This window comes from Myotis nattereri, assembly GCF_964212035.1.
Source record: "Myotis nattereri genome assembly, chromosome: 16".
Classification (NCBI taxonomy): Eukaryota; Metazoa; Chordata; class Mammalia; order Chiroptera; family Vespertilionidae; genus Myotis; species Myotis nattereri.
Genome location: NC_138091.1, coordinates 49,107,823 through 49,134,606, shown reverse-complemented (window position 1 = coordinate 49,134,606; position 26,784 = coordinate 49,107,823). Strand labels below are relative to the sequence as shown.

Below are 26,784 nucleotides of genomic sequence, written 5' to 3'. Positions count from 1 at the left end.
TTAATAAATTCTATAGCATAAAATTCATCCATATTGCGTTTTATTTATTGCGCCGAATTCCTGACACAGGGATTTAAATACATACTGCATACTATATGCATTATCCCTACTGAGCATTGTAACAGCCCCACAAGAGGTATCTCTGTTTGTAGGGGGGAACCCCCGTTAATTGATTAAGGTCTCGTAGCTAAGACTGGACTGACTCAGATCCAGGAAAGTCTTCTGTTTCTGCCCAAAGGCACGCACATTTACATCCCAAAGAAGCCTCGGGTGAATGTTGTCACGGGGCATGCACCACTCCGTAAATGCCCACAGTCCCGATGCACTTCCCCCTGCTCTCTACCTTTCCTGCCAAGTGTCCCTCACCAAATAGGAACTGCATCCTCTGCCTGCTACTCTATTCCTATGACATTCCAAACTGACCAGATGATCATTCTGACTTAGATGATGTCCCTGACAAAAATGTGCTCTCACAGGAGTAGAACCTTCAGTCCAGGAGGGTCTGCAGCCGTGATGGGACAGGAAGCACAGATTCCCAAGTGTGTCACTAGTGGTTAACGTGAGGAGATTCACTCTGACGTCTGCCCAGCCCGTGTGTACTCCCATTCGAGGACATCTGCGGTCCTACGTTAATGATATAGTAATGGCCATTGGGTTAAGGTACAGTCCTCATCCAGAAGACAATATATCAATCCCGTATGTTGTCACCTCTATGGGGGTGTCGTTGCTGCACATCTAAGAGACCAGTCCAATTTTTTACCAGGCCAGCAATTCCTGTCACGTGATGCACGGTAGGACAAGTAGATCCATGGTTACGTGCCTATTGTTGACCTTGTTCATCATAGAGTGGGCCCCTTGGCCCAACGTGATGCTATTCAGGGTCCTATGACAATACTGTAAGCTGGTGGGTAGCACTGCAGACAGGGAAGACAATTCTTTTTGCCAAACATGCAATCAAGGTAAGGAAGGACTGCCTTTTTCAGTGTGGAAGTGATCCGAGTGGAACACTTGGGTCCACTTGGGGTGGTTAGTCTTCATAAATGATGCTATCGATACCAACTCACCTCTTGTCCCGACTTATGACGACAGCACATCCAGCAGAGGCAACTGTGGGGAGAGGGGACCTGTGCTGTGGGTCCACACCTGCCTCAATCCCTGCCACCATGGCTACTTGGTTCATGCCCCTGTGCAAGTACCGGTGCACCTGAGGACCTGGACAAGGTGAGTTATACCAACTTGTACTTGTCCAGAGCTTCCTCAGTGGTGGATGCTCTCTGGGGAGCACTGATGTGGCACACAAAGAGGAAGCACCATCTTCTGACATACCATCTCCATGGACACGATTCTTCTCCAAATGCCTTTATCTTCCAATCATGCTTCTTCCAGGGATAAGATAACTCAATCAGGCCTTTCACCATTTGCAAGTAGCCAATAAACATCATTTTCTGAAGCCATCGACCACCTCCCATACAAAATTACACACACACACACACAATCATTGTACTCATCACAGTTCTTTTCATTGGGAATATATCCTCTTTCCACTGTCTTTGCAGACCAAAAGTTTTTCATCTGTTGCAGTAAAAATTCTCCATCTGGCATAAAAGCTGCCATTGGGGCCATCAATCACTGAAGTTTAGGTAGTCCGTGTTCATATATTATAACCAAGTAGGGTTTGAAGGAGTCAGACGGAATTGTGCTGAAAATTACCACTCATGTATTTTTTTAGTCATTGAGATGAGCTCTAAACTCTCCATGGATGTGCCATGATTTCTCATTAACACCTTTGTTTTAATGTTTATAATTTGTAAACTGAGGTTAGTTTGTATTAACTCAGGGATTCAAAGATTACCAAAATAGACACTATCTTAGATTATTGAGGAAGGGAAGAAAAACTATTCTCTATAAATAATAAGGGCGATGAATATATTTTTTTCTGTAACATCCCTTGAAAATATAAGAATTGGGGTCTCTTATAAAGGTATCTGACTACAGACAGACTGAACCAGTAATATAGGGGGGAAAGAGAAAGAAAACACTTCTAGATTAATCCTTCGGCAGACCTATATGTAAGATGGTAGCTGAAAAATGAAGATATATTTGTAAGAGATAACACAGTATATTGAGAAACAATTCATGAGTTGGTTTAAGTGTATTCTATCTTTACCCCCAAAACATATGGCTAGTGAGTGCCAGAATAGGAATTGGGGACTCTTCCATATGAGTTTAATTCCCTTAACCAAAATATGTTGCATTCTACTTTCACCATAGAAAACTTACGGCCGAGGATAAAACAAGAGGTAAATAGATGCACAATCTTGGTGGCAATTTAGTATAGAAAATGGATAAGGCAAACTAGAAGCACCTTACAAAACAGCATAGGCACAAGTAATAAGAATGGTAAGATATGGCCGTATACTGTACAGGATAAGGAGATCTCATTCCACTAAACCAGAATCCGATAACACCTAGAATATTTTGAGAAACAACACTGAACTTCATCTTGCAAATCAAGATACATTTTCAAGGTTAGTGACAAGGGCCTTGGGGGAAAATGCACATCATAAAATTCATGCACTCAACAGGGAAATGCTGTCCTTTGTCAGGAAGCATCCCATGAGGCGGGGAAACACATGTCAGAGATCAGAGTGAAGGGAATGCGATGCTGCAGCAGGCCTCTCAGGGGACAAGGTGACTAATGAGAGGAGGAGCTGCTCTGCAATGCCCTCTGACTGTCTGATCAAAGGGATCCCGATGAGCAAAAGATGCAGGAGGCCCAGGAGGGTGGACGCTCAGATAAGGAAGCTGAGTCTCGCAGTCATCATATGAAGAGAAAGTAGCCAATTCTACATTATTTCATTCATATAAAGTTTAAGAACAGCCTAAACTCATGACGTTTGGGGATGAGTGAGCGCTATAATTTGAAGGGGATGAGGGTGAGATTCTCTCTCTCAACCAGAGTGACATGGATGTGTTCACTTTGAGATCTTTTATCAAGTTGAAAATTAATAACAATTTACTAAGTTGGAAATTATATATTTGAGCACTTTTTAAGATGAATGTTAAGCCATAAAAACTTTTGAACATGTTCATACTCAATGATACTTCAGGTATCATCTTTCCTGATCTAATTACTACATTAATGACAAAAAGAAAGACAGTGTGCAGTCAGTGACCTAAGTGACTCTGGAATAAACCGAGTGGGCATAAAGTCACCAACCACTGGACCTGCCCAGGCAGCAGGCACTCTATGGGTCAGAGCACCCACCCGATTATGAAGCAGGAACATGCTGATAATGTGACCATTTCTTATTTATCTATAGAAAGGTTCCTATGAGTTATTCTCAATTAAAAAAATAGATTAAGAACTTATTTTGAAGAGATTAATTACATTTAGGGAACAACTTCCTCTTCAAAATTTTCCAAGTGACAACATTAAATATGTAAACAAGAACAAGGAAAACCCGGGCCATTCGTGCCAACATTTTGGGCCGCAGGTATAAAAGCTCCAGAAAGAAAGGAGTCATCAGAATCCGAAAAACTCACCTCTGAACAGGATCCCACCCTCCACACCTGACACCATGTGCTGCTCCCCTTGCTGCCAGCCCAGCTGCTGCAGGCCCACCTGCTGCAGGTCCAGCTGTGGGTCTAGCTCAGCCGTGGGCAAACTACGGCCCGCGGGCCAGATCCGGCCCATTTGAAATGAATAAAACTATTGGAAAAAAAGAACGTACCCTTTTATGTAATGATGTTTACTTTGAATTTATATTAGTTCACACAAACACTCATCCATGCTTTTGTTCCGGCCCTCCGGTCCAGTTTAAGAACCCATTGTGGCCCTCGAGTCAAAAAGTTTGCCCACCCCTGGTCTAGCTGCTGCCAGCCTTCATGTTGATGAGTCTTCCCTCAAGAACCACCAACTGGAAATAACACCATCTGTGAACTGATTTGCCATGTGGACAATTTTACTTCCTAGACTTCGAAGACAGCCAGCATACCACCACCACCATTTCTGTCATGCACCAGCCGGCTCAGAGGCTTGAGATGCAGTGTAGAGGCCTTCACTCGGTTCTCTCTCTTCCATGCTATGGATCATTAGTCAGCTTCCTGCATCCTCGATATGGAGTCATGTTCTTGCTTTGACTCTTAAGTCAGGATCTCTTGCTCCTTTTAAGTAACTCATCTTCATAATTTTTAATAGGTTTCTGCAATTGATCAATATCTTCCTAATCATATATGCATAGTTTTTATCCTACTTCTTCTTTTCACAATCACTTTGTAACCTCTCCCCGGATGCAGGGAATCTTACACATTCCTTAATAAAATCGGTACCTTTTAAATCCCATACTGTGTTTTCTTTTACTGTACAGTATTCCTGACATAGGAAGTCATATACCTATTGCACACCATGTGCAGCATCCAACTGGAGCTGCAGAACGGACCTCCATGAATTATTACCCAGTTTTAGATGAGAAAACTTCATTGTGTGATGCCATGTAATAACGGACAGACTGAGCTCCAGGAGGGGGTCTTCTGTTCCTGCTCCAGGGCACCAGCGCTCACAGGTCCATACAAGCGTCAATGATACTGAGCGCCGAGGTCTAGCAAGAGGGCAAGTAATTTTCTCCCTCAACAGCGGCAGGAGCAACCCCTCATGTGTACAGGTGGTGCTGTTCAGCACACTCCTCCCGTGTCAGGTCCCGGCAGCGACATGCTCGGGCCGCAGGGACCGCATCTGCAGCTCTCCTGAGTGCAGGGAGCCTTTCCTGTCTCAGGCGCTGTCCAGCCACTCATGCAATTCCTCTGGCCACTCTCACCACTTGATTTAATATATTACGGAAAGTCCTAGCCAGAGTAATTAGTAAAAATAGGTTTTTTTAAACAAAGGCATCCAAATTGGGCATGAGGAAGTAAAACTGACTCTATTTGCAGTTGAAATAATATTACATATATTTTTTTAAAACCTAAAGATGACTCAGAAAACTTTTAGAACTAATTAATAAATTCAGGAAAGTTACAGGTTACATATATATATTGCATTTTTATATATTAGCAATGAATTATCAGAAAGAGGAATTAAGATAATTTCATTTATATTTGCATAAAAATGAATAAAATAACTAGGAACAAATATAACCAAGAATGTGAAAGACCTTTACCCTGAAAAGTAAAGATATATATGAAAGAAACTGAAGACCACACAATCAAAAATATATTCTATGGTCGTGGATTGGAAGAATTAATATTGTTAAGTGTCCAAACTACTCAAAACAATATTCAGATCCAGTACTATCAATATTAAAATTCTAATGGCATTTTTCACAGAAGTAAAAAAATATTAAAATGTATATGGAACCCCAAATATCTCTGACTAGCCAAAGCATTCCTGAGAAACAAGAACAAAGCTGGAGGTATCTTGCTCCCTGATTTCAAACGATATTACAAACCTATAATAATCAAAACAGTATGGTACTAGCATAAAAACAGACACATATCAATGGAACAAAATACAGAGCCTAGAAATAAACCCCCATATAATGGTCAATATATTTATAACAAAGGAGCCAAGAATACAAAATGGGAAAGGGACAGTCTTTTCAAAAATGGTGTTGAAATAAAATTGGGCACTCACATTGCAAAACAGTGTTACTGAATCACTACCTTACAGCATAGCATACACAAAAATTAACTCAAAATGGATTAAAGACTGGAATGTAAGACTGGAAACCACAGAATTCCTGGATAAATGCATAGGCGATAAGCTCCTTGACATGGGTCTTGCCAATGATTTTTGTATTTTTTTTTATATGACACCAAAAGCAAAGACAGCAAAATAAACAAGTGGAACTACATCAAACTAAAAAGCATCTGCATAGCAAAGGAAACCATCAACAAAATGAAAAGGCAAACTACTGAAAGAGAGAAAATATTTCAAATCATACATCTGATAAGGGTTAATATCCAAAATACATAGAGAACTCATAAAACTGCATAGCAAAATGAAGACAAAACTCCCAAACCCATAAAACATTAAATTTAAAAATTAGGGGAGGCCAGGGGATTGGCAAGGGTGGGGGGAAAAAAGGACACATATGTAATACCCTTTGTAATACTTTAAGCAATAAAAAAATAAAAATAAAAATAGACAGAGGGTCTGAATAAATATTTTGCCAAAGAAGACATACAGATGGCCAAGAGGTACACGAAAAGGTGCTCCACATCACTAATATCAGGGAAATGCAAATTCAAACCACAATGAGATATCACTTCATACCTGTTACAAGGATAAATAAACGAAAAGACAAGACGTCACACGTGTTGGTGAGGATGTGGAGAAAAGAAATCTCTTGTGCACTGTTGGTGGAAATTTAAACTGGCATAGCCACTGTGGAAAACAGTGTGGATGTTCCTCAAAAATTAAACATAGAACTGCCTAATGACTCAGCAATGCCACTTCTGGATATTCATCTGAGAAAAGCCCCACTAACTTGAAAAGATATGTGCACCAACAATGTTCATTGCAGCATTATTTATAATACCCAAGATATGAACACAACCTGCATATCTATCACACACACCTTCCCCCCTGAATATTATTCAGCCATAAAAAGTACATCTTTTCATCTATCACAACATAGACCTACAAGGCATTATGCTAAGTGAGATGAGTCAGACAAAGACAAAAACCATATAATCTAGAATCTAAAAATAAAACATTGGTGGTAGCCAGTGGTGGGGACTGCAGGGTGGGCAAGATGGGTGAGGGGGTCAAAAGGTACAAACTTCCAGTTATGAAAGAAATGAGTCATGGGGATGTAATGTACAGCATGATGACTACAGTTAAAAATACTGTATCACATATTTGAAAGTTGCTAAGAAAGTGGATCTTTAATTTTTTTAAAATTTATTTCAGAGACGAAGGAAGAGGGAGAGATAGATACAAACATCCATGATGAGAAAGAATCATCGACTGGCTGCCTCCGGCACCTCCCTGTCCACTGGGGATTGAGCCTGCAACCCAGGCATGTGCTCTGACCAGGAATCAAACTGTGACCTCCTGGATCATGTGTCCACACTCAACCACTGAGCCACACTGGCTTGGCAAGACCACTGAGCCACACTGGCTTGGCAAGAGAGTAGATTTTAAAAGTTTTTATCACAAGAAAATTAATAGCTATGAATGCTGAAAAATGTTAATTAGACTGATTGTGCTGATCATTTTGCAAATATCAATTCATAATGTTCGACATCTGAAAGTAATATCATTTAATACGTCAAGTATACCTCAATAAAAAATAAGCTGAGATACATACAAGTAGAACTCAGAAGGCTCAAAATATCAGCAAGAGCAGGAGGCAGTGTGGGTGGTGAAATGCAGAAACACTGTCCTAGCCTTCCTAGCCTGTTGACTCTATGCTTTCCCTATGACATGGCAATTACACTCTGGCATATGTGCTTAAGAGAGAAAATGGGGCAGAAACACGTTCTAACACGTATGTGATAACTTTCTACGTTTGTTGAAAAGTATTAATATACATACTCAAATTTCCCTTGGTCTTCATTTTATTTCGCTTTTCGCCTGAATTTATGAAAGAAAGTATGTGCAACTTGAGAGGTATCACCTGAGATCCCGATTCAGCTAGAAAACAAAGATGCAACATGAATGGCTTGATGCTCAGAAAACCAGTGGATGGCTTCTGCCTCTATTCTCCTGGTTGGGTGCTGATTTACATATGCAAAACAGTGGGGCAAGGACCCAAGAGTCTCTGGCAGAGCTGGGCAACACATTTCTCTTAGGAGGCCTCAGATACATATAGGCTGGAGTCTTGAATCCACTTTTCTGGGAGATCAGACTTAGACTCAAGCAGGGCTTCATTAATCACAGAACCCATCAACTCCTGACCACTCAGGGCACCTCCCAACCTAAATATGACCAAACGAACAACACTGAGAAGAGACCACTATCCTGACCTTCTTCAAACCAGCAGGAAGTAATAGACGACCAGATGATGTCACATGACCAGAAATGTTGCTGGGGATGATTCCTGATTGTTCCGTTTCTAAAAAGATTCTTAAGTGTATTCCCAATTAAGGAGATTAAACTGTAATTTACAGAACCCTCAAAACACGGGGAACAACTTCCTCTTTGACAATTTCCTTGTGACTATAAACAAGGAAACAACAGCAAGGAAAGTCCTGCTTATTGGTCCCAACATTGGGGGTCCAGAGTATAAAAGCCCCCAAAGAGAAGACACCATCAGAATCTGAGAAACTCACCTCTGAACAGAAACCCACCCTCCACACCTGACACCATGTGCTGCTCCCCTTGCTGCCAGTCCACCTGCTGCAGGACCACCTGCTGGAGGCCCACCTGCTGTGGGTCAAGTTGTGGGTCCTGCTGCTGCCAGCCTTGCTGCCGCCCTTGCTGTGGGTCCAGCTGCTGCCAGCCTTGCTGCCGCCCTTGCTGTGTGAGCAGCTGCTGCCAGCCTTGCTGCTGTAGCCCTCCCTGCTGCCAGCCCAGCTGCTGTGGGTCCAGCTGTGGCGGGTCCTGCTGCTGCTCACCCTGCTGCCAGCAAGTTTGCTGCAGTCCCGTGAATGTCTGCAGAACCTGCTACCACCCCACCTGCTGCTGCGTGCCTGGGTGCATAAGCTATGGCTGCGGATCCAGCTGTGGCCAGCCCTGCTGCTGCTGATCACCTTGCCAGACAACCACCATCTGCACACATATCCTCTGTGAACTGATTTGCCATTATGGAAACAAATGAACCTTCTGGATGTTGTTGACAACCAGCATGTGAGACCATAACTTCTGTGACTCGTCTGCCTGTTTAAAGAGTGAGCTGGATGGAGCGCAGCGGACTTCCCTCAGTCTCTTCCTCCCGTGTATGTGGATCTTGCCTCCACTTTGTGCATCCTCGATGTGCAGTCATGGACTTGCCTTTGACTCTGAAGTCAGGACCAATGGCTCCCTCTAAATAACTGAGTCAACAAATCTTTCTATTCCATTAATAGGTTTCTATAACTGAATAATAATCCTCCTAATCACAATTCCTTACAATGTACTGATGATTCTTATATAAGACTTTCTTCCTTCACGATCACACTGAGTTGTCTTACTAGATGCAAGACTCTTCCCTATGTGTTTCTTAATAAAGTCTTTACCATAAGCCATCCATATTGTGTGTGATTTATTGTACAGCATCCTGATAGAGGGATTTTAATATATACTGCATATATATATATATGCATCATTCATTCTGAGCATCATAACAGCCTCCATAATTATCATCTACAATTTCAGAAAAAGATCAAATGTATTGCGTAATCACAAGTTAATAATAATGACCAGACTCAGATCCAGGACTGGATCTTCTGTTCCTGCTCAAGACAATGACATTTACATGTCAAAGATGTAGAGGTCTGAGCCTAGGGTTACAATACCCTTGGTAAGCTGTGGTGTTGCCATTGCTCAGATAAGGTTGTCATGGGGCACGTACACACCATGAGACAACCCAGTAAATTCCCACATTCCAGATGTACTTCTCCCTGCTTTCTACATCTTCGTGCTAATTATCACTCACCAAAGAGTAACTGCTTTCTCTGCCTGCTACTCACTGTTATGAGGAGTCTAAACTGACCAGATGATAGCTATAACATTAGATTATGTTCCTGTCAAAATGTACATTCATAGGAGTAAAGTTACCAATCCAGAAAAGCCCAAAGGCCTGATGCGATAGGAAGCCAAAATTACAAAGTATATCACAAGGGGTTAAAGTGAGCGGGTCACCTTTACTTGCACCCATTGCTTCTGAATCCACGGATACTAACCTTTATGGATACATAGAGTACTACATATATGTCAACCTAACAATGGTTATTGGGTCAAAATACATACCACATTTAGAAGGCAACACATCAATCCTACCGGTAATCATTCTATGGTGGCGTCTTTGCTACACGCCTAGAACACCATTACAATGTTTTAACCAGGCCAGTAATTTCTCTGTCCTGTGATGTATGATAGGACAACTAGATCCATGGTTATGTGCCTATTGTTGATCTTGTTCTTTATAAAGTCCCTGAATCAAAAACGTTGCTGTGCAGCATCCTATAACCATACAGTGTACTCTGGTAGATAAGACTGCAGACAAGGAAGATAATTCCACACACCAAACATGCAATCATAGAAAGGGAGAACTGCTGTGTTTTCAATGTGGAACACTGTAGAACATTGCTCTGTGTGGGTGATTACTTTTCAAGATGGATATTACAGATAAGGATTCAACACCATTCTCTGCTTATGACAACAGCACATAGAGCAGAGGTGCCGTGGGGAGAGGAAGCCCTTGCTCTTGGTTCACACAAAGCCTCTCTCCCTTCCTCCATGGCTACTTTGCTCATGCTTCCTGTGCAAGAGTTGATGCACCTGAGAAGGGACGCAGGCTGAGCTGTATCAAACTCATAGTTGTTCAGTGTCTCCTAAATGGTGGATATGCTCTGGGGGGTTGGGCATTGAGGTGGGATGGGATGTGGAAACACTTTCTGTCCACAGATCATCTCCCTCTACATGGTTCTTCTCCAAATGCCTATAGTCCAACCTGCTACTTCCAGGATTCAGACAATCAGTCAAGCCTTTGACCACTTGCAAATAGCCATTTACATCATTCCAGCAGGTTGGTTTTCTGTTTGTTTGTTTTTGCAAAAAATTCATACAAATATAAGTAATACTCAATGTATTCAAAGTTCTTTTCATTGGAAATATTTCCTCTGTCCACTCACTTTGAAACCAGAAGTCATTGATCTCTTGCCATAAAAACGTCATTGGATGTAAATTCTGCTATTTTACAGAGGTAAATGAAAGCCATAGTTTGCATTCTCAAAGAAAAAATATCCTGAGAAAAGATTCAAGTGACCATAGTTTATTTGGGATGCGCAGAGCACTTGGCAGAGAGTTGAGAAAATGATGAGGCAGAAATGTGTATAAAGCCAGTATCAAGTTTACAACGACGTGCAAACCTGAGGGAAAAGTTTCCTAAAAGGATGGAAAACACACACTTTGGAATTGTCTTACTTGACAAATGAAGGAGCCAGAGTCTTTATAAAAAGGTCTCCAGAATTACTGAGTGAATGTTTTTGTTAGGTGACATGCACTGACATCATGACTTTCTGCTTTAACATGAATATAACCCAAAGACATAAAAGTGAACATCTGGTGGGAGGAAATTGGTCTGAGCACACTAAGCCCCAAAATACGTAAAAGTCAATTTGGAGAGCTATATATAACAAATGACTAATTAGTGGATTGCTCAAACAATAACATGTATTTCTCACAGTTCTGCAGGTTGGGATATCCAAGATCAAGGTGCTGGACGGGTATCACTAATCCTATCATGGGGGACTTGCCCTCATATCTTCAGCCAAATCTAATTACCTCTCATAGATACCGCCTCTAATGCCATTATATTGTATACTAGAGGCCCGGTGCACAAAAATTTGTGCACTCGGAGGGCTCCCTCAGCCCAACCTGTGCCCTCTCGCAGTCTGGGACCCCTCAGGGGATGACCACCTGCTGGCTTAGGCCCGCTCCCCGGGGGATTGGGCCTAACCTGGCAGTCAGACATCCCTCTGACAGCCCGGCAGCCCTCAGGGGATGTCCGCTTGCCAGCAGGGAGCAGGCCTAAGCTGTAGTCAGACATCCTTAGCGCTGCTGAGGCAGGAGAGACTCCCACCACCACCGCTGTACTGGCAGCCATCAGCCTGGCTTGTGGCTGAGCAGAGCTCCCCCTGTGGGAGCGCACTGACCACCAGGGGGCAGCTTCTGCATTGAGCGTCTGCCCCCTGGTGGTCAGTGTGTGTCATAGTGACCATTCATTCCCAGTCATTCTGCTGTTAGGGTCAATTTGCATATTTCCCTTTTATTATATAGGACTAGGGCTTCAACATATGAATTTTGAGAGGAAACACTCAGGCTGTAAAAGTGAGGTAACTGGAAACATCATCTGCAATCTCCCCTTGATACTCTCAACCTTCCTCTGCTTCTTCAAATTGTGAACATTCACAATTTCTAGATTAAGAAGAATAATTAGAAAAGGAAAAAGAGGAAGAGAATTCTACACCCAACAAAACTAGAAAAGGAAGAAATAAGGAAGATCAAAGTTAATAGAGAAAGAAAATAACAAAGACAAAAGCTGAAAAAAAATAGACTAAGAAGACAATAAAAAGAATCAATGAAATCAAGAGCAGGTATTTTGTAAAGAAGGAATAATGACAAACCTTTAGTTAGACTCGCTAAAAAAATAGTAATAAGACTCAAATAAACAAAATCAGAAATGAAAGAAACAATGCTACAATTGATATCACAGAAAATGTACCAAGAATAATTTGTAAAGAAATTGAAAATTTGAAGTCATCCTTTATAATAAAGAGCTAATATGCTAATTAGACCGAACAGCAGAATGACCATTTGGACATCCTTCTGGACAACCTTCCGGATGAAGCTGGGGCTGAGAGGGCTGACCAAGGAAGCCAGGACTGCAAGGGCCAGCCGAGGCTGCGAGGGGCTGAGAGGGCTGGCCAAGGCAGCCAGGGCTGCGAGGGGCTGCGAGGGCCCGTCGAGGTTTCAAGGGCCAAGCCCCTTACACGAATTTTGTGCACCAGGCCTCCAATATTAGTAATAAATTGACTCCATATTAGAAAACTTCCCACAAACAAAAGTCTACAAGCAGATGGCTTCACTAGTGAATTCCACCAACCATTGAAAGAAGAATTAATACCAATGTTTCTCAAACTCTTTCAAATACAGAAGAGGAAGGAACAATTTCCAATCTCATTTATAAGGCCAGCATTACCCTGATACCAAAACCAGACAAGGACAACAAAGAAAGAAAATTACATATCAATATCCCTGGTGAGCATAGATGGAAAATCCTCAACAAGATATTAGCAAAAAGAATTCAATGAAAGATTGAAAGACTCAAACACCATGATCAAGTGGAACTGATTCCAGGGATGCAAAGGTGGTACGACATCTGCAAATCAATGTGACACACCACATTAACAAAGTGCAGGATAAAAATCCTATGATTGTCTTAATAGAGGCAGAAAAAGCAGTAGCCAAAATTCAATACCTATTTATTATAAAATTATCAACAAAGAGGGCATATAGGGAACATACCTCAACATAATAGTGGCCATATATGAAAAGCCCACAGTTAACTTCAAACTCTATCGTGGAAAGCTGAAAGCTTTTTATATAAGACTAGGGGCCCAGTGCACGAATTTGTGCATGGGTGGGGTGCCTCAGCCTGGCAGGCAATTGGGGCCACAGGAGGATGGCTGGTGCAGGAGGTTGGCTGTGGGAGCACACTGATCACCAGGGGGCAGCTCCTGCATTGAGTGTCTGCGCCTTGGTGGTCAGTGCGTGTCATTGTGACCATCAACCGGTCGTTCAGTCACTTAGGCTTTTATATATATAGATCAGACACAAGACAAGAATGCCCACTCTTACTTTACATAGTATTTTATTCAACATAATATTGAACTCTTATTCAACATAGTATTATTGCGAGTCCTAGCCAAAGCAATTAGTAAGAAAAATAAGGTATCCAAATCAGTAAAGAAGAGGTAAAACTGACTCTATTTATAGATGATGTTGTATATAATGAGAGAAAAACATAAAGACTCCACCAAAAAACAGAACTAACCAACAAATTCAACAAAATTGCAGTCTATACAGTCAATATACAAAATGCTGAATTTCCACACATTAACAAAACATCAGAAAGAGAAATTCAGATAATAATTCCACTTTTAATTGCATCAAAATGAAAATATATACAAATAAATTTAACCAAGGGGGTAAAAGACCAGTGACTGTCACTAAAAGACATAAATGAAAGAAATTGGAGAAGACACAAATAATGGAAGAATATCTGTGCTCATGGAATGGAAAAATTAATATTAATGTCCACAATGCCTAAAGCGATCTAAAATTCAATGCAATTAATATTAAAATTTTAATTGCATTTTTTTCACAGAAATGGAAAAAAATCCTAAAATTTATATGGAACTAAAAAAAATTTCTGAATAGCTAAAACATCCTTGAGAAAGAAGAGCAAAGGTACAGGCATCATGCTCCCTGGTTTCAAACAATATTACAAACCTATCGTGATCAAAATAGTAAGTTATTGGCAATAAAAACACACCCACATATCAATGGAGCAGAATACAGAGCCTAGAAATAAATCCACATATTATATGGTCAATATCTTTATGACAAAGGAGCCATGAATATAAATTGGGGAATGCACAGTCTTCTCAATAAATGGTGTTGGGAAAACTGACAAATATTAACTAGACTTATTGTGGTGATCATTTGCAATATATACAAACATGAATCATTATGTCCCACACTTGAAACTAATATAATGTTTTATGTCAACTGTACCTCAATAAAAAGGCAAGTTTAGCTATATGCCACTAGAATTCATAAGGCTCACAATATCAGAAAAAGCAGGTGACCCTCCTGTAGTGAAATATTGAGACTCTGCTCTCTGTTCTTTCACACTGTTGACTATGTGTTTTCCTTACGACATGGCTATTTCACTCCTACAAATTTACCTAGAGAGAGAGAATTGAGCACAAAACCATTGAAAAATTTATGGCTGACCATTTTCCACATTTTTTGGAATACATCAATTACACAACAAATACACTTTAACCATCATATATCTCACCTGTTTGCCTCAATTTATAGAAGAAAGTATGAGTAAGTTAGGATGTGTCACCTGAGATGCTGACCCAGTAAGAAAACAGAGATGGAACATGAATGCATTGATGCTCTGAAACCTAGTGGGTGGCTTCTGCCTCTACTCTCCTGTTTTGATGCTGATTTGCATTAGAGAAAAAAATAAGTGATATGTCCTCTGCCCCAGGGTGTCTGATGGAACTGGAAAACAATTTCTAGTAGGTGGCCACAGGCAAATAATGCTCGCGTTCTCAATCCAGATTCTGGGAGATCAGACTTACACACAAGCAGGGCTCCATTCCTACAGAACTCACTGGCTCCTGACATCTCAGGACACTTCCCAATATTAACCGGGCCAACGGTGTAAAGATGAGAGGAGACAACTGTTCTGACCTTCACCAAGCCAGCAGGAAAGACCACCGACCACATGATGTCACATGACTAGAAATGTACCTGAGGATGATTCCTGTTTCATTTCTGGAAAGCGCTGTAAATTAGGATTCACAATTAAGGAAAAGATCAAACAGTTATTTACATAAGCCTCAAAACACTCAGAGAACAACTTCCTCCTTGACAATTCCACAGTAATTACCTAAGCAACCAAGAGGAAAGTCCTGCTTATTGGTCCCAACATTGGGGGTCCAGAGTATAAAAGTCTCAGAACAGAAGGAATCAACAGAATCTAAGAAACTCACCTCTGAACAGAAGCCCACCCACCTCACCTGACAAAATGAACTGCTCCTCTTGCTGCCAGCCCACCTGCTACAGGACCACATGCAGAACCACCTGCTGGAGGCCCACCTGCTGTGGGTCCAGCTGTTGTGGGTCCTGCTGCTGCCAGCCTTGCTGCCGCCCTTGCTGTGGGTCCAGCTGCTGCCAGCCTTGCTGCCGCCCTTGCTGTGTGAGCAGCTGCTGCCAGCCTTGCTGCTGTAGCACTCCCTGCTGCCAGCCCAGCTGCTGTGGGTCCAGCTGTGGCGGGTCCTGCTGCTGCTCACCCTGCTGCCAGCAAGTTTGCTGCAGTCCCGTGAATGTCTGCAGAACCTGCTACCACCCCACCTGCTGCTGCGTGCCTGGGTGCATAAGCTATGGCTGCGGATCCAGCTGTGGCCAGCCCTGCTGCTGCTGATCACCTTGCCAGACAACCACCATCTGCACACATATCATCTGTGAACTGATTTGCCATTATGGAAACAAATGAACCTTCTGGGTTTTGTTGACAACAAGCAAGCAAGACCATAACTTCTGTGACTCATCTGCCTGTTTAAAGAGTCAGCTGGATGCAGTGCAGAGGACTTCCCTCAGTCTCTTCCTCCCGTGTATGTGGACCTTGCCCCCACTTTGTGCATCCTCAATATGCAGTCATGGTCTTGCCTTTAACTCTGAAGTCAGGACCAAAGGCTCCCTCTAAATAACTGAGTCAACAAATCTTCCTATTCCATTAATAGGTTTCTGTAACTGAATAATAATCCTCCTAATCACAATTCCTTACAATGTACTGATGATTCTTATATAAGACTTTCTTCCTTCAGGATTACATTGAGTTGTCTGACTAGATGGAAGACTCTTCCCTATGTGTTTCTTTTTTAAAAAAATATATATTTTATTGATTTTTTACAGAGAGGAAGGGAGAGGGATAGAGAGTCAGAAACATCGATGAGAGAGAAATATCGATCAGCTGCCTTCTGCAGAAACCCACTGGGTATGTGGCCGCAACCAAGGTACATGCCCTTAACCAGAATCGAACTTAGGACCCCTGAGTCCGCAGGTCGACGCTCTATCCACTGAGCCAAACCGGCTAGGGCCCTATGTGTTTCTTAATAAAGTCTTTACCATAAGCCATCCATATTGTGTGTGATTTATTGTACAGCATCCTGATACAGGGATTTTAATATATACTGCTATGCTAAATGCATCATTCATTCTGAGCATCATAACAGCCTCCATAATTATCATCTACAATTTCAGAAAAAGATCAAATGTACTGTATAATGTCACAAGTTAATAATAATGACCAGACTCAGATCCAGGACTGGGTCTTCTGTTCTTGTTGAAGACACTGACATTTACATGTCAAAGATGTAGAGGTCTGAGCCTCGGGTTACAATACCCTTGGTAAGCTGTGGTGTTGCCATTGCTCAGATAAGGTTGTCATGGGGCACGTATACACCATGAGACACCCCAGTAAATTCCCACATTCCAGATGTACTTCTCCCTGCTTTCTACATCTTCGTGCTAATTATCACTCACCAAATAGTAACTGCTTTCTCTGCCTGCTACTCACTGTTATGAGGAGTCTAAACTGACCGGATGATAGTGGTAACATTAGATTATGTTCCTGTCAAAATGTGCTTTCATAGGAGTAAAGTTACCAATCCAGAAAAGCCCAAAGGCCTGATGCCATTGGAAGCCAAGATTACAAAGTATATCACAGGGGGTTAAAGTGAGAGGGTCACCTTTATTTGCACTCATTGCTTCTGAATCCACGGATACTAACCTTTATGGATACATAGAGTACTACATATATGTCAACCTAACAATGGTTATTGGGTCAAAATACATACCATATTTAGAAGGCAATATATCAATCCTACTGGTAATCACTCCGTGGTGGTGTCTTTGCTACACGCCTAGAACACTATTACAATGTTTTAACCAGGCCAGTAATTTCTCTGTCATGTGATGTACGATAGGACAACTAGATCCATGGTTATGTGCCTATTGTTGACCTTGTTCTTTATAAAGTCCCCGAATCAAAAACGTTGCTGTCCAGCATCCTATAACCATACAGTGTACTCTGGTAGATAAGACTGCAGACCAGGAAGATAATTCCACACACCAAACAAGAAATCATAGAAAGGGAGAACTGCTGTCTTTTCAATGTGGAACACTGTAAAACATTACTCTGTGTGGGTGATTACTTTTCAAGATGGATATTACAGATAAGGATTCAACACCATTCTCTGCTTATGACAACAGCACATAGAGCAGAGGTGCCGTGAGGAGAGGAAGCCCTTGCTCTTGGTTCACACAAAGCCTCTGTCCCTTCCTCCAGGCTACTTTGCTCATGCTCCCAATGCAAATGTTGATGCACCTGAGAAGGGACACAGGCTGAGCTGTATCAAACTCATAGTTGTTCAGTGTCTCCTAAATGGTGGATATGCTCTGGGGGGTTGGGCATTGAGGTGGGACGGGATGTGGAAACACTTTCTGTCCACAGATCATCTCCCTCTACATGGTTCTTCTCCAAATGCCTATAGTCCAACCTGCTACTTCCAGGATTCAGACAATCAGTCAAGCCTTTGACCACTTGCAAATAGCCATTTACATCATTCCAGCAGGTTGGTTTTCTGTTTGTTTGTTTTTGCAAAAAATTCATACAAATATAAGTAATACTCAATGTATTCAAAGTTCTTTTCATTGGAAATATTTCCTCTGTCCACTCACTTTGAACCCAGAAGTCATTGATCTCTTGCCATAAAAACTTCATTGGATATAAATTCTGCTATTTTACAGAGGTAAATGAAAGCCATAGTTTGCATTCTCAAAGAAAAAATATCCTGAGAAAAGATTCAAGTGACCATAGTTTATTTGGGATGCGCAGAGCACTTGGCAGAGAGTTGAGAAAATGATGAGGCAGAAATGTGTATAAAGCCAGTATCAAGTTTACAACGACGTGCAAACCTGAGGGAAAAGTTTCCTAAAGGATGGAAAACACACACTTTGGAATTGTCTTACTTGACAAATGAAGGAGCCAGAGTCTTTATAAAAAGGTCTCCAGAATTACTGAGTGAATGTTTTTGTTAGGTGACGTGCATTGACATCATGACTTTCTGCTTTAACATGAATATAACCCAAAGACATAAAAGTGAACATCTGGCGGGAGGAAATTGGTCTGAGCACACTAAGCCCCTAAATATGTACAAGTCAATTTGGAGAGCTATATATAACAAATGACTAATTAGTGGATTGCTCAAATAATAACATGTATTTCTCATAGTTCTGCAGGTTGGGATATCCAAGATCAAGGTGCTGGATGGGTATCACTAATCCCATCATGGGGGACTTGCCCTCATATCTTCAGCCAAATCTAATTACCTCTCATAGATACCGCTTCCAAATGCTATTATATTGGATACTAGAGGCCCGGTGCACAAAAATTTGTGCACTCGGGGGGCTCCCTCAGCCCAACGTGTGCCCTCTTGCACTCTGGGACCCCTCAGGGGATGACCACCTGCTGGCTTAGGCCCGCTCCTGGGGCATTGGGCCTAACCTGGCAGTCAGACATCCCTGTGACAGCCCGGGAGCCCTCAGGGGATGTCCACTTGCCAGCAGGGAGCAGGCACAAGGTGTAGTCGGACATCCTTAGTGCTGCTGAGGAGGCGGGAGAGACTCCCACCACCACCGCTGTACTGGCAGCCATCAGCCTGGCTTGTGGCTGAGCAGAGCTCCCCCTGTGGGAGCGCACTGACCACCAAGGGGGAGCTGCTGCATTGAGTGTCTGCCCCCTGGTGGTCAGTGTGTGTCATAGTGACCATTCATTCCCAGTCATTCTGCTGTTAGGGTCAATTTGCATATTTCCCTTTTATTATATAGGACTAGGGCTTTAACATATGAATTTTGAGAGGAAACACTCAGGCTGTAAAAGTGAGGTAACTGGAAACATCATCTGCAATCTCCCCTTGATACTCTCAACCTTCCTCTGCTTCTTCAAATTGTGAACATCCACAATTTCTAGATTAAGAAGAATAATTAGAAAAGGAAAAAGAGGAAGAGAATTCTACACCCCACAAAACTAGAAAAGGAAGAAATAAGGAAGATCAAAGTTAATAGAGAAAGAAAATAACAAAGACAAAAGCTGAAAAAAATAGACTAAGGAGACAATAAAAAGAATCAATGAAATCAAGAGCAGGTATTTTGTAAAGAAGGAATATTGACAAACCTTTAGTTAGACTCGCTAAGAAAAATAGTAATGAGACTCAAATAAACAAAATCAGAAATGAAAGAAGCAATGCTACAATTGATATCACAGAAAATGTACCAAGAATAATTTGTAAAGAAATTGAAAATCTGAAGTCATCCTATATAATAAAGAGCTAATATGCTAATTAGACCGAAGAGCAGAACGACCATTTGGACATCCTTCTGGACAACCTTCCGGACGAAGCTGGAGCTGTGAGGGCTGGCCAAGGAAGCCAGGGCTGCGAGGGCCAGCCGAGGCTTCGAGGGCTGCGAGGACCGGCCAAGGCGGCAAGGGGCTGTGAGGGCCAGTCGAGGCTTCAAGGGCCAAGCCCATTACACGAATTTTGTGCACCAGGCCTCTAATATTAGTAATAAATTGACTTCATAATAGAAAACCTCCCACAAACAAAAGTCTACAAGCAGATGGCTTCACTAGTGAATTCCACCAATCATTTAAAGAGGAATTAATACCAATGTTTCTCAAACTCTTCCAAATAACAGAAGAGGAAAGAACAATTTCCAATCTCATTTATAAGGCCAGCATTACCCTGATACCAAAACCAGACAAGGACAAAAAAGAAAGAAAATTACATATCAATATCCCTGATGAGCATAGATGGAAAATCCTCAACAAGATATTAGCAAAAAGAATTCAATGAAAGATTGAAAGACTCATACACCATGATCAAGTGGAACTGATTCCAGGGATGCAAAGGTGGTACGACATCTGCAAATCAATGTGACACACCACATTAACAAAGTGAAGGATAAAAATCCTATGATTGTCTTAATAGAGGTAGAAAAAGCATTAGCCAAAATTCAATACCTATTTATTATAAAACTATCAACAAAGAGGGCATATAGGGAACATACCTCAACATAATAGTGGCCATATATGAAAAGCGCACAGCTAACTTCAAACTCTATGGTGGAAAGCTGAAAGCTTTTTATATAAGACTAGAGGCCCAGTGCACGAATTTGTGCACAGGTGGGGTCCCTCAGCCTGGCAGGCAATTGGGGCCACAGGAGGTTGGCTGGTGCAGGAGTTTGGCTGTGGGAGCACACTGATCACCAGGGGGCAGCTCCTGCATTGAGTGTCTGCCCCTTGGTGGTCAGTGCGTGTCATAGAGACCAGTCAACCGGTCGTTCAAGTCACTTAGGCTTTTATATATATGTAGATCAGACACAAGACAAGAATGCCCACTCTTACTTAACATAGTATTTTAGTCAACATAATATTGAACTCTTATTCAACATAGTATTACTGTGAGTCCTACCCAAAGCAATTAGTAAGAAAAATAAGGTATCCAAATCAGTAAAGAAGAGGTAAAACTGACTCTATTTATAGATGATGTAATATATAATGAGAGAAAAACATAAAGACTCCACCAAAAAACAGTTAGAACTAATCAACAATTTCAAAAAAATTGCAGTCTATACAGTCAATATACAAAATGCTGAATTTCCACACATTAACAAACCATCAGAAAGAGAAATTCAGATAATAATTCCACTTATACTTGCATCAAAATGAAAAATATATAGAAATAAATTTAACCAAAGGGATAAAAGACCTGTGACTATCACTAAAGGACATAAATGAAAGAAATTGGAGAAGACACAAATAAAGGAAGAATATCTGTGCTCATGGAATGGAAAAATTAATATTAATGTCCACAATGCTTAAAGCAATCTAAAATTCAATGCAATTAATATTAAAATTTTAATGGCATTTTTTTTTCACAGAAATGGGAAAAAATCCTAAAATTTATATGGAATTAAAAAAATTTCTGAATAGCCAAAACAACCTTGAGAAAGAAGAGCAAAGATACAGGCATCATGCTCCCTGATTTCAAACTATATTACAAACCTATAGTGATTAATATAGTAAGTTATTGGCAATAAAAACACACCCACATATCAATGGAGCAGAATACAGAGCCTAGAAATAAATCCACATATTATATGCTCAATATCTTTATGACAAAGGAGCCATGAATATAAATTGGGGAATGCACAGTCTTCTCAATAAATGGTGTTGGGAAAACTGACAAATATTAACTAGACTTATTGTGGTGATCATTTGCAATATATACAAACATGAATCACTATGTCCCACACTTGAAACTAATATAATGTTGTATGTCAACTGTACCTCAATTAAAAGGCAAGTATAGCTATATGCCACTAGAATTCATAAGGCTCACAATATCAGAAAAAGCAGGTGACCCCGCTGTAGTGACATATTGAGACTCTGCTCTCTGTTCTTTCACACTGTTGACTATGTGTTTTCCTTACGACATGGCTATTTCACTCCTACAAATTTACCTAGAACGAGAGAATTGAGCACAAAACCCTTGAAAATTTTACGGCTGACCATTTTCCACATTTGTTGGGATACATCAATTACACAACAAATACACTTTAACCATCATATATCTCACCTGTTTGCCTCAATTTATAGAAGAAAGTATGTGTAAGTTAGGATGTCTCACCTGAGATGCTGACCCAGTAAGAAAACAGAGATGGAACATGAATGCACTGATGCTCTGAAACCTAGTGGGTGGCTTCTGCCTCTACTCTCCTGTTTTGATGCTGATTTGCATTAGAGAAAAAAATAAGTGATATGTCCTCTACCCCAGGGTGTCTGATGGAACTGGAAAACAATTTCTAGTAGGTGGCCACAGGCAAATAATGCTCGCGTTCTCAATCCAGATTCTGGGAGATCCGACTTACACACAAGCAGGGCTCCATTCCTACAGAACTCACTGGCTCCTGACATCTCAGGACACTTCCCAATATTAACCGGGCCAACGGTGTAAAGATGAGAGGAGACAACTGTTCTGACCTTCACCAAGCCAGCAGGAAAGACCACCGGCCACATGATGTCACATGACTAGAAATGCACCTGAGGATGACTCCTGTTTCATTTATGGAAAGCGCTGTAAATTAGGATTCACAATTAAGGAAAAGATCAAACAGTTATTTACATAAGCCTCAAAACACTCAGAGAACAACTTCCTCCTTGACAATTCCACAGTAATTACCTAAGCAACCAAGAGGAAAGTCCTGCTTATTGGTCCCAACATTGGGGGTCCAGAGTATAAAAGTCTCAGAACAGAAGGAATCAACAGAATCTAAGAAACTCACCTCTGAACAGAAGCCCACCCACCACACCTGACAAAATGAGCTGCTCCTCTTGCTGCCAGCCCACCTGCTACAGGACCACATGCAGAACCACCTGCTGGAGGCCCACCTGCTGTGGGTCCAGTTGTAGTGGGTCCAGCTGCTGCCAGCCTTGCTGCCGCCCTTGCTGTGGGTCCAGCTGCTGCCAGCCTTGCTGCCGCCCTTGCTGTGTGAGTAGCTGCTGCCAGCCTTGCTGCCGCCCTTGCTGTGTGAGCAGCTGCTGCCAGCCTTGCTGCTGTAGCACTCCCTGCTGCCAGCCCAGCTGCTGTGGGTCCAGCTGTGGCGGGTCCTGCTGCTGCTCACCCTGCTGCCAGCAAGTTTGCTGCAGTCCCGTGAATGTCTGCAGAACCTGCTACCGCCCCACCTGCTGCTGCGTGCCTGGGTGCATAAGCTATGGCTGTGGATCCAGCTGTGGCCAGCCCTGCTGCTGCTGATTGCCTTGCCAGACAACCACCGTCTGCACACATATCATCTGTGAACTGATTTGCCATTATGGAAACAAATGAACCTTCTGGACTTTGTTGACAACCAGCATGTGAGACCATAATTTCTGTGACTCGTCTGCCTGTTTAAAGAGTGAGCTGGATGGAGCGCAGCGGACTTCCCTCAGTCTCTTCCTCCCATGTATGTGGATCTTGCCCCAGCTTTGTGCATCCTCCATGTGCAGTCATGGACTTGCCTTTAACTCTGAAGTCAGGACCAATGGCTCCCTCTAAATAACTGAGTCAACAAATCTTTCTATTCCATTAATAGGTTTCTATAACTGAATAATAATCCTCCTAATCACAATTCCTTACAATGTACTGATGATTCTTATATAAGACTTTCTTCCTTCACGATCACACTGAGTTGTCTTACTAGATGCAAGACTCTTCCCTATGTGTTTCTTAATAAAGTCTTTACCATAAGCCATCCATATTGTGTGTATTTATTGTACAGCATCCTGATACAGGGATTTTAATATATACTGCTATGCTAAGTGCATCATTCATTCTGAGCATCATAACAGCCTCCATGATTATCATCTACAATTTCAGAAAAAGATCAAATGTATTGCGTAATGTCACAAGTTAATAATAATGACCAGACTCAGATCCAGGACTGGGTCTTCTGTTCCTGCTCAAGACACTGACATTTACATGTCCAAGATGTAGAGGTCTGAGCCTCGGGTTACAATACCCTTGGTAAGCTGAGGTGTTGCCATTGCTCATATAAGGTTGTCATGGGGCACGTACACACCATGAGACACCCCAGTAAATTCCCACATTCCAGATGTACTTCTCCCTGCTTTCTACATCTTCGTGCTAATTATCACTCACCAAATAGTAACTGCTTTCTCTGCCTGCTACTCCCTGTTATGAGGAGTCTAAACTGACCGGATGATAGCTGTAACATTAGATTATGTTCCTGACAAAATGTGCTTTCATAGGAGTAAAGTTACCAATCCAGAAAAGTGCAAAGGCCTGATGCGATAGGAAGCCAATATTACAAAGTACATCACAGGGGGTTAAAGTGAGAGGGTCACCTTTACTTGCACCCATTGCTTCTGAATCCATGGATACTAACCTTTATGGATACATAGAGTACTACATATATGTCAACCTAACAATGGTTATTAGGTCAAAATACATACCACATTTAGAAGGCAATATATCAATCCTACAGATAATCACTCCATGGTGGTGTCTTTGCTACACGCCTAGAACACTATTACAATGTTTTAACCAGGCCAGTAATTTCTCTGTCATGCGATGTATGATAGGACAACTAGATCCATGGTTATGTGCCTATGGTTGACCTTGTTCTTTGTAAAGTCCCTGAATCAAAAATGTTGCTGTGCAGCATCCTATAACCATATAGTGTAATCTGGTAGATAAGACTGCCGATAGGGAAGATAATTCCACACAACAAACATGAAATCATAGAAAGGGAGAACTGCTGTCTTTCCAATGTGGAACACTGTAGAACATTGCTCTGTGTGGGTGATTACTTTTCAAGATGGATATTACAGATAAGGATTCAACACCATTCTCTGCTTATGACAACAGCACATAGAGCAGAGGTGCTGTGGGGAGAGGAAGTCCTTGCTTTTGGTTCACACAAAGCCTCTGACCCTCCCTCCATGGCTACTTTGCTCATGCTCCCTGTGCAAGAGTTGATGCACCTGAGAAGGGACACAGACTGAGCTGTATCAAACTCATAGTTGTTCAGTGTCTCCTAAATGGTGGATATGCTCTGGGGGGTTGGGCATTGAGGTGGGACAGGATGTGGAAACACTTTCTGTCCACAGACCATCTCCCTCTACATGGTTCTTCTCCAAATGCCTATAGTCCAACCTTGCTCCTTCCAGGATTCAGTCAATCAGTCAAGCCTTTCACCACTTGCAAATAGCCATTTACATCGTTCCAGCAGGTTGGTTTTTTGTTTGTTTTTGCAAAAAATTCATACAAATATAAGTAATACTCAATGTATTCAAAGTTCTTTTCATTGGAAATATTTCCTCTGTCCACTCACTTTGAAACCAGAAGTCATTGATCTCTTGCCATAAAAACTTCATTGGATATAAATTCTGCTATTTTACAGAGGTAAATGAAAGCCATAGTTTGCATTCTCAAAGAAAAAATATCCTGAGAAAAGATTCAAGTGACCATAGTTTATTTGGGATGCGCAGATCACATTGGCAGAGAGTTGAGAAAATGATGAGGCAGAAATGTGTATAAAGCCAGTATCAAGTTTACAACGAAGTGCAAACCTCAGGGAAAAGTCTCCTAAAGGATGGAAAACACACACTTTGGAATTGTCTTACTTGACAAATGAAGGAGCCAGAGTCTTTATAAAAAGGTCTCCAGAATTACTGAGTGAATGTTTTTGTTAGGTGACATGCACTGACATCATGACTTTCTGCTTTAACATGAATATAACCCAAAGACATAAAAGTGAACATCTGGTGGGAGGAAATTGGTCTGAGCACAGTAAGCCCCTAAATATGTACAAGTCAATTTGGAGAGCTATATATAACAAATGACTAATTAGTGGATTGCTCAAACAATAACATGTATTTCTCACAGTTCTGCAGGTTGGGATATCCAAGAGCAAGGTGCTGGACGGGTATCACTAATCCTATCATGGGGGACTTGCCCTCATATCTTCAGCCAAATCTAATTACCTCTCATAGATACCGCCTCCAAATGCCATTATATTGGATACTAGAGGCCCGGTGCACAAAAATTTATTCACTCAGAGGGCTCCCTCAGCCCAACCTGTGCCCTCTCGCAGTCTGGGACCCCTCAGGGGATGACCACCTGCTGGCTTAGGTCCGCTCCCCGGGTGATTGGGCCTAACCTGGCAGTCAGACATCCCTCTGACAGCCTGGGAGCCCTCAGGGGATGTCCACTTGCCAGCAGGGAGCAGGCACAAGTCGCAGTCGGACATCCTTAGCGCTGCTGAGGAGGCGGGAGAGACTCCCACCACCACCGCTGTACTGGCAGCCATTAGCCTGGCTTGTGGCTGAGCAGAGCTCCCCCTGTGGGAGCACACTGACCACCAGGGGGCAGCTGCTGCATTGAGCATCTGCCCCCTGGTGGTTAGTGTGTGTCATAGTGACCATTCATTCCCAGTCATTCTGCTGTTAGGGTCAATTTGCATATTTCCCTTGTATTATATAGGACTAGGGCTTCAACGTATGAATTTTGAGAGGAAACACTCAGGCTGTAAAAGTGAGGTAACTGGAAACATCATCTGCAATCTCCCCTTGATACTCTCAACCTTCCTCTGCTTCTTCAAATTGTGAACATCCACAATTTCTAGATTAAGAAGAATAATTAGAAAAGGAAAAAGAGGAAGAGAATTCTACACCCCACAAAACTAGAAAAGGAAGAAATAAGGAAGATCAA

General features: G+C 41.9%; 2 protein-coding genes across 2 annotated transcripts; both read left to right on the top strand.

Moving 5' to 3' along the window:
- Positions 1-8,312: 8,312 nt before the first annotated feature.
- LOC308531888 (uncharacterized protein) lies at positions 8,313-15,872 on the top strand (the record flags this gene model as incomplete). The annotated part of the gene is made up of 3 exons (XM_081108979.1): positions 8,313-8,388; positions 8,517-8,641; positions 15,501-15,872. The coding sequence occupies 3 exons, from the start codon at positions 8,313-8,315 to the stop codon at positions 15,870-15,872; spliced, it is 573 nt and encodes a 190-aa protein (XP_080965105.1).
- A 7,018-nt stretch (positions 15,873-22,890) lies between these two features.
- Positions 22,891-23,325, top strand: LOC308531886 (uncharacterized protein; the record flags this gene model as incomplete). The annotated part of the gene is made up of 1 exon (XM_081108977.1): positions 22,891-23,325. The coding sequence occupies one exon, from the start codon at positions 22,891-22,893 to the stop codon at positions 23,323-23,325; it is 435 nt and encodes a 144-aa protein (XP_080965103.1).
- Positions 23,326-26,784: the final 3,459 nt, after the last annotated feature.